Source organism: Chrysemys picta, chromosome 7, assembly GCF_011386835.1.
Source record: "Chrysemys picta bellii isolate R12L10 chromosome 7, ASM1138683v2, whole genome shotgun sequence".
NCBI classification, from domain to species: domain Eukaryota; kingdom Metazoa; phylum Chordata; order Testudines; family Emydidae; genus Chrysemys; species Chrysemys picta.
Genome location: NC_088797.1, coordinates 65,095,543 through 65,104,199, shown reverse-complemented (window position 1 = coordinate 65,104,199; position 8,657 = coordinate 65,095,543). Strand labels below are relative to the sequence as shown.

At 44.8% G+C, this 8,657-nt stretch overlaps 1 protein-coding gene across 1 annotated transcript; it reads left to right on the top strand.

Annotated features, from left to right (window-relative positions):
- Window positions 1-1,625: 1,625 nt before the first annotated feature.
- Window positions 1,626-5,310, top strand: LOC101950493 (dual specificity protein phosphatase 13A-like). Its single transcript, XM_005314983.4, has 3 exons — window positions 1,626-2,203; window positions 2,540-2,757; window positions 4,962-5,310. Exons 1-3 carry the CDS (start codon window positions 2,037-2,039, stop codon window positions 5,159-5,161), a joined length of 585 nt encoding a protein of 194 aa, XP_005315040.3. The 5' UTR covers window positions 1,626-2,036; the 3' UTR covers window positions 5,162-5,310.
- The last annotated feature ends 3,347 nt before the right edge of the window (window positions 5,311-8,657 follow it).

Below are 8,657 nucleotides of genomic sequence, written 5' to 3'. Positions count from 1 at the left end.
GGAATGTCTATTGGGGTCTGAAGGCTACAAACTCTGGAGAAACCCATACCTGGTTAATCAATAATCAGAAGGATCCTCTTGCTTGACCATTGGAACTGTTTACTTAACAAGTTTTCTTTAAGGGACATGTCATTCTATTACTAATGTATAAATAAGGGGGAAAAGTTTGAGGTAGTGGGACTGGTCTCTCCCTCTGGATGCATCTTGTGTTCCCCACTGGCAGACAGGCTGCCTCTGTGTCACTCGAGAGCCACACTCAGCTTCAGTAATTATCAAGGATTGGGGGTGTGTTACTAACCTGTTGCGGACGTGTGTAAGTGCTTGAGACTAAGTAAAGTTTAGCTTTAAGTGAAAGCACTCTTGTGTTGTCCTGTTTGTGTCAGCCATCTATCGGTCGGATGGCCGTGTCTCCCCTGATTTATTTCCTGACACCACCTCGCACAGAGTAAAAGTTGCCAACAGCTTTGGGTTGCAAGAACCCTAGATAACAATATAATCCTATGGCAGATATGATTTACTGATAAACTATACTCATAACTAATAGACTATGAAACATGACACATTTAGACTCAGATTTTCTCCCCAAAGATGAAAAGTCAGTAGTTCATTAAGTGAGCCACTCCAAAGCATGAGAGCATGCGTGATAGCTAGTGACATCATAATCCACTCAACAGTCATCCTTATGCTTACCATGTCACTGGAACCTCTTGAGCTGTGTGTATGGCTTTGTAACAGTTACATTTATAATAGCCTCTGTGCATCTTGGGGACAATTATTAATGTGACTGTCTGGAAGGTTTGTTCTTCACCAGGCCTTTTATTCACTTAATATAGGGCTACATGTCTCTAATGGCAGCTGCTGTGTTTGCAATTTCATAGTGCGTAATGACAGGTCTGTCTTGGGAGATGGGAATATTGCAGGCAGGGAGCTAGCGTGTGCACACAAGTTTGAAGTCCCTGGCTCAAGACTATGACATTGCTACCTCTGTGGAAGGGGCGGGGCAATTTTAGCTGTATCTAGGATGCATTTTTCAACTAAATAATTTTAGTTGAAAAAAATTAAATGAGATGAGCACTGTTCAAGGTTGGTCTTTTTAATGTTAATCCTTAAGTGGCTAATTCCTGGGAGTTGGAGTGCCTGGGTCCTGGTAAACTTACTAGGATTGCAGGGGACGGAGGGTTTGTGGCTGCTGAGAGCATAGTAGGTTAAGAATCATGCTTGCAGTGATCTTCCAGACGCACCTGACCTCGACCTCTGACCTGCCATCCCAATACAACCCACTTCCCCCTGCTGGCAATGCCTGACAAGTAAGTCTTTTAGGCTGACAACCAGCAGGGGAAGGTGGGTTGCATAAGAAGTTGAACTCTGGTATGGGGAAAAATTTCAGAGTCCAGAGAGGGGCTGTACAAGAAGCTAGGGATGGTGGGGAGAATGAGACCAGCAGCCCACTGGGAGGAGGGGATTTCTGGCACTTGGCAGGGGCCTCATTCTGTTGTGGGAAAGGAGAACAAGACAGCCAGGGTGGGAAGTGGTGCTCCAGATGGGAAGACCAGATGAAGCACTAACGACAAATATACTCTTCTTTAGCTCACTGTTGCTTAAAATATTTTCCCTACTTTAAATGATAATTGCACTGATTAGCCTTTGCTTTTTAGTGCTGACTAGATGAGGGGAAGAAAATATCGAGACACATGGAGGTGGGGGTGCCCGCCAGCAGAACAACAACAACAGAAAAAGGCGAGTCCTGACAGCTGAGCAAAAAAAAAACCCCAGTGCTGCCGGCAGATATCGGGACATTTTATCAGGACGTCTGGTCACCCTAGTGCTGTTGATCATTTAATGGCTGTCTTGGAAGATACGGCTACTGCATTTCTTTTACAGTATGTTGAACAGGATATTACCATGCTGCTGATCAGCACCTGTTGCCACTAGTCTCCATGAATGAAAATGACAGCTGGGAATGTTGGCAAAATGTAAGTAAACAAGGCAGCATTGGTTCAGTTTCTCAGATTTCTGAGAGCAAAGTTTCTGTTTGAATGACAATGGCTGAAGGGGATGTGTTGCTCGCAAAGGACCCTGAAGGTTCTGAGACATGTACAGCTGAGGTCCCTACAGTGAAAGACATAGAGCAGCTTTTGAATACTGGATTATCTTCTTGTAACCACACTGATGAAGTATGGCCTAACCTCTTCTTAGGAGACCTGTAAGTATAACTTTATGGAATGGCTCAGTAGAATTTAAGAGCAACACAGTACTTTTTGCCTCTTTCAGATGGCTATAATTCTGGTGCTCCTGTTTATTGTGAGCATGGCTTATGAATATTGCATTGAGGCAGTTCCTGGTTGTGTTATTTGATGACGGTTTGAACAGTGCAGTCCTTAAAATCTATTTTGGATAAAATTATGATTGGGTAGTTAATTGTTGTGTAGTCTGGAGAAACGATGTCTTAATTTCTGCCCTAGAAAATGCAACCACAAAAATTTTCCTACTCTGTAAATATCTCTGCAAATCTATTTGTTTATGTTTGTCTTTTCCTTAGAGTTACAGCTCACAACAGATTTGGTTTATGGAAGATGGGCATTACCCATGTTTTAAATGCTGCCCATGGCACAATGTTTTGCCAAGGAGGCCAAGACTTTTACGGCACTACCATTGATTACTATGGCATACCAGCCTATGACCTTCCAGACTTCGACATAAGCCAATACTTTTTCTCTGCAGCAGAGTTTATACATAAAGCCTTGAACACACCAGGAGGTATGAAATCATAGCTGTTCAGTTTGGTATTAGATTACATGCTATTTTGACAGGTTGGTCCCGCAAGTTTGATCAACAACCACATCTGGAGGGTGATACCCACTAACTCATGGTCACCTGCTCACTCTCTGAAGCACTCACCACCCACTCTTCGGAGGGTGAGTGCAACCTGTGCTCAGCACCTTTTCCTTCCCAGCCCCAGTATCTCAAAAGAACCAAGGGAGGATGCAGAGAAGTGGAGGGGAGAAAAAAAACCAAACTCACAGTAGAAAGGATGAGGAGAGATTGGGGTAGAAAATAAAGGAGAGAAAAATCAAGGTGAAAATAGCTGGGAAGAAAGGCTGAATCTAGAAGAGGAAATATGAACATTTAAAGTGGATACAAATTACTGACACCATGAATCCTGCTGAGAGCAAAGAAACAATACTAAAATATATAGAAAGAACATATGAGGCTAGGACAAGAAAGAGGAAAGGAGGGGGAAAGAATAAGGATGCATAGCTAAAAGACATTTACAAAGGTAGCCCTGTTTTAAACCTATTATTCTGTAACGTGATTTCATAGAATCATAGAATCCTAGGACTGGAAGGGACCTCAAGAGGTTATCTAGTCCAGTCCCCTGCACTTATGGCAGGACTGAGTATTATCTAGACCATCTCTGACAGGTGTTTTGGCCTGATGTATTCATTTTCTGTATGAAAAGCTCATAGACATGGTCCAAGAGGGATAAGAACATAAGAACAGCCATAGTGGGTCAGACCAATGGTCCATCTAGCCCAGTATCCTGGCTTCAGAGTGATCTTTTCCCTGTTGTCCACTCCCCGCTTGTGGCAGTCAGAGGCTAGGGACACCGAGAGCATGGGGTTGCATCCCTAACTATCTTGGCGAATAGACACTGATGGATTTCTCTTCTATGAACTTATCTAGTTCTTTTTGAACCTGATTATAGTTTTGGCCTTCACAACATCCCCTGGCAACAAGTTCCACAGGTTGATTGTGCATTGTGTGCCGCCCCTGTATTTTGTTTATTTATTTTTATTAGTCATGTTTGTATTCAGCCTTAGCTGGTTTGTTGTCTCAATGTATTATATATTGTAAATAATACATTTTTAAACAAACACAAATGTGTAAAAAGACAGACAGCCTTATCCGACAGCCCTTACTCATGTGAGGAGTCTCATTCATTGCTAAGGAATTCTTCCAGTGTGAGTAAGGGCTGCAGGATTGGGCCATGAAGGATAACAGTCCGCACTACTCCGCACTACAGAAACCTTCAATGCATTGTACAAAATCTAGTGAATAACCTCTTTGTACAGTGCCTAGAATAAATGGGCTGGGTCCCTAGGCACTACCGCAATAGAATAACAATTAATAACAGTCCACAAAGAGCAGATCCTCATCTGGTGGCAATATACCTCTTATTTATCTTGTAGTTTAACTTGTGTTTTCTCCATCCATCCAGGCCCAATCCTACAACCCTTATTTATAGGGGTAGCCCCCATTGATTTCAAGTAAGCATGGTCTACATTCTTTGTTCCTAGATATATATATTTACATTTAGCCATATTAAAATGCATACTGTTTGCTTAAGCCCCAATTTACCAAGTGATCCAGATCGCTCTAAATCAGTGACCTGTCCTCTTCATTATTTACCACTCCAATTTTTGTGTCATCTGCAAACTTTATTAGTGATGATTTGGGTCATGGATAAAAAATGTTAAATAGAACAGGGCAAACAACGAATGCCTGCGGGACTCCACTGGAAACACACCCGCTCAGTGACAATTCCCCACTTCTATTACATTTTGAGAGCGAGCATTAGCCAGTTTTAATCCATTTAATGGGTGACATGTTAATTTGATATCATTCTTGGTTTTTTTAAATCAAAATATCATGTGATACCTAGTCAAACACCTTGCAGAAATCTAAGTATATTACATCAACACTATTACCTTTATCAACCAAATTTGTAATCTTATCAAAAAGAGATATCAAGTATGAATAAGTATTACTTTTGTGAGCAGGATTGAACTCCAGATTATTAGCAGTTCATATGATGTATCTACCAGGGTTAGAAATCAAACTTGTTAACCTAACTACTTTGTTCAGAGTCTCTGGGATTTTTTCTCCCCTTTAATTTAAACTTCATCTGACATATTGCTGATCTTTCATAGCTATAACTTGCTTTCATTTTCTCTTACTAGCTAAAATTTTGGTGCACTGTGCGGTTGGAATAAGCAGGTCAGCTTCTTTGGTGTTGGCATATCTCATGATAAATCATCACCTCCCGTTGATCAAAGCCATCAAAGCAGTGAAGGAACATCGATGGATTTCACCCAATAGAGGGTTTCTAAAACAGCTGCGAAATTTGGACATTCAGCTACGGCAAACAAGAGGCTGTTGATCAGTGAATAGATCCAAAATATCTTTAAGTCACTTTTTAAATGTCTAGGAATGTTCATGAAGATTTGGTCTTCAGAATCATTGCACTTATTAAATGTATCTATTAGCAATACACATTGGCAACAAATAAAAATACATACTAGAAACAAATGATTGTAATAAATAGTAATTTAAGTGATTTTTTGGGTGGGGGGGGGTACCTCAGGCCCTCTAAGAAGAGCACAGCTCTTTCTAGCTTATGCCTCATCTACACTAGGAGCACAAATTAGTCATTATATATCTGTCCTGTGTGGTTACAACATGGTTCCATTGTGTAGTCTAGATGGTCTGGGCAGTCCTTGAGCTGTGCTAATGCCTTGGACATGCCCAAGGATTTTATTTACTTGTGCAATACAGCTGCGGTCTCATCTACATTAAAAACTGGGAGCATGTTGTAACCTGGTCCCCTGACTTGGCTACAACTGTAGTGGATACGGGCCCCTGGCTACAGTTTCTCATTGTGCTTCCCACTTTCAGTGATGATGGAAGCTTCTCAGAAGTCCACCCAATACACTCATGTAAATTTCAGTAACATTCCGCACTCACTATTACTCTTGCAAGGTACTTGATTGTTCTGCTGATAGTTCACTTGAGGCAAACAGCATCAGTGAGAACTTCCCCACTCTGTCTCAGCAACTTCCTGAAATTGTTCTAAGACTACCAGCTCATGCGGGCAACTAAATAGCTGTCAGAGTGATGACTCGGGCATTGCCAATTTGGTAGCTCTTCCAGTAAACCCTTACTTGTGTATACAGTTTTCAAAGAATAGGATGTAGGAAATTACATTTGGTCCTGCTTTGAGCAGGGGGTTGGACTAGATGACTTCCTGAGGTCCCTTCCAACTCTGAGATTCTATGATTATAATATGTGTTATATCTTCAGAATGCTTTGCAAGCATTAACTCATTAATCCTCACACCCATTGTAAAGCTGGGAAAACTGAGGTAGTGAATGTGATGGGGTGTTCACTCTGAAGGGGTTAATGGAGGTAGTGAGTGTGATGTGGTGTTCACTCTGAAGGAGTTAATGGGGGTAGCGAGTGTGATGTGGTGTTCACTCTGAAGGAGTTAATGGGGGTAGCGAGTGTGATGGGGTGTTCACTCTGAAGGGCTTAATGGAGACCAAATCGCGAAAAGGACGGTGTGGTTCCTGGAGCAAGAGAGGTGCTGCAGACCAGAGAGAGAGACAGAGTGATGTTATGCAACCAGAGAAAGGAGCATAGACCTCGTGAGCTAATCAACAGGGTGGCCAGGCAGAATTGCCAGCCTAGTAATGAGTGGAGCACCCCATGAGTTTAAGCTACTTGCTCAGTTTAACCAGAACTCAGAAGTTTCCAACTCCTCCTCCCGTGTTATACCATTAATCCACACTGCTCTAGAAGCACTGATGAGTATACTTGATGTTAGCATCTCCCTTTTCCCTTCCTCCCCACCCCTTCCCAGGCCCCTCTTAGCTGCTGCTCCCCTCCACCAACAAAACCAGACCACAGACCAGTCAGGCAAGCGCTAGACCCGCTCCCCACTTGCTAGAACACATTCCCCACAATTTGACACCTAATTTCACTTCGGTTCTTTCCTGGTCTCCAGCTTGAGCCCCAAGCGCAAGCCGCCTCCCTCTCTCTGGTTCTGGGTCAGGACTGGAACTGGTAGCAGGGAAGGTGTGTAAGGTTAAGACTCTTTGCTGAAACGAGTTATTGTCTTGCTTCCCAGTTGCTTGAGACTGTTCCAGGGTGTGCTCCCAAGCGTCCATGTTTAACCCTAGTGCCTTGTCTATGTGCAAAGTTTCACTGGTTCAACTTTAAATCAATTTTAAAACCAATTTAGTTAAACTGGAGCAAAGAGACTCAATTTGAGACTCAATTTGATTTAAACCTGGTTACATACAATGTAGCCTAATAAGACACTAAGTTCATTTAAATCATTAGTTAAAATAAACTGATACAAACCAGGTTTAAATCAAAGTAAGGGTGTCCACATAACATTCTGTACCATTGGTTTAAAAAAAAAATCACACTTTTAGCTACAAACTATACCATTTTTAATATAAAGGTATTCAAATTTGGCACCACCAATCTATCTGGAAATTAGCCAGTTACCTTCTGAAACAAAGCTAAATCTGCTTTTGTCCTTCGTTACTTCAAAATGATTTATTGACTAAATGACCTTATAATAACTTTCCCCCACCAGATTAAGTAAACACATTTCTCCTTGTTTTTTTACTCTTGAAATATCAGGACTGATCAGTTCCCTGTCTTTGTTGCAGGTGATTTGCAAAATCTTTGGGGGACTTGAATAGTGGTAACTATAGGGTTCCCATACTTTGAGTGTCCAAAAAGAGGACACTCCACGGGGCCCCGTCCCTGCCCCCAGCCCCGCCCACGCCCCCGTCCCAACTCCACCCCTTCCCCAAAGTCCCCGCCCCAACTCCGCCCCATCCTCTGCTTCCCGTGAACATTTGATTCGTGGGAAGCCTGAAGCAGGTAAGGCGGGGGGGGGGGGGTGTGGAGGGAGGAGGCGCGGCCCAGTCTGGCCCCCTCGGCGTCTCCAGCCTGGGTCGGCTCGGGCCCTGGGGTGCCGGCCCTGGGCCAGCCCCCGGGCAAGCATCCCTGGCCCGCCCAGCACCGCCGGCCCGGCCCCGGCCCCCGGCCCAGCACCGCCGGTCCCCAGCCCGGCCCCCGGCCCAGCACCACCGGCCCGGCCCCGGCCCCCGGCCCAGCACCGCCGGTCCCTGGCCCGGCCCCCGGCTCAGCACCGCCGGCCCAGCACCGCTGGCCCGGCCCCGATCCCCAGCCCCCGGCTCCCGGCCCAGCACCGCCGGCCCGGCCCCGGCTCAGCACCCCCGGCCCCCCCCCGGCTCAGCACCCCCGGCCCCCGGCTCAGCACCGCCAGCCCGGCCCCGGCCCCCGGCCCAGCACCGCCGGCCCCGCATGTCCCGATTTTCCCGGATATGTCCAGCTTTTTGGGATTTCCCCCCGGACGGGGATTTGAGGCCCAAAAAGCCGGACATGTCTGGGAAAATCCGGACGTATGGTAACCCTAGACAAGATGGAGACAAGGCATCAGCCTTTTATAGTCTCTTGCCCTGTAGTCTTTGCTTTCTTTGTCCCAAGGACACTCTATCCAGCATGTGGCATAGAAAAACCTTAGAATTCTGTCCATAGGCAGGTCCCTGCATGCCTTGCTGAGTCACAAGGTGTATCTACCTTCTCTCAATGGGTCAATTGTATAGCTCATGGTCCTTAGAGGGCCATCAAGCAGGCTAGGCAGAACTAACACCAACTTGTCTGGGGTGTTCCCCGGAAGCATAGCACAAGTTTGAAATACAGACAGTATAGAGCCAATATTCAGAACGTCAACTACAAAAGTGCTACACATATACAGAGAGCATAATTCTAATCAGCCAATCAGAACCTCTCCATAGACCCCTTCCACAACAACCTTTATACAATATTGGCTGCAA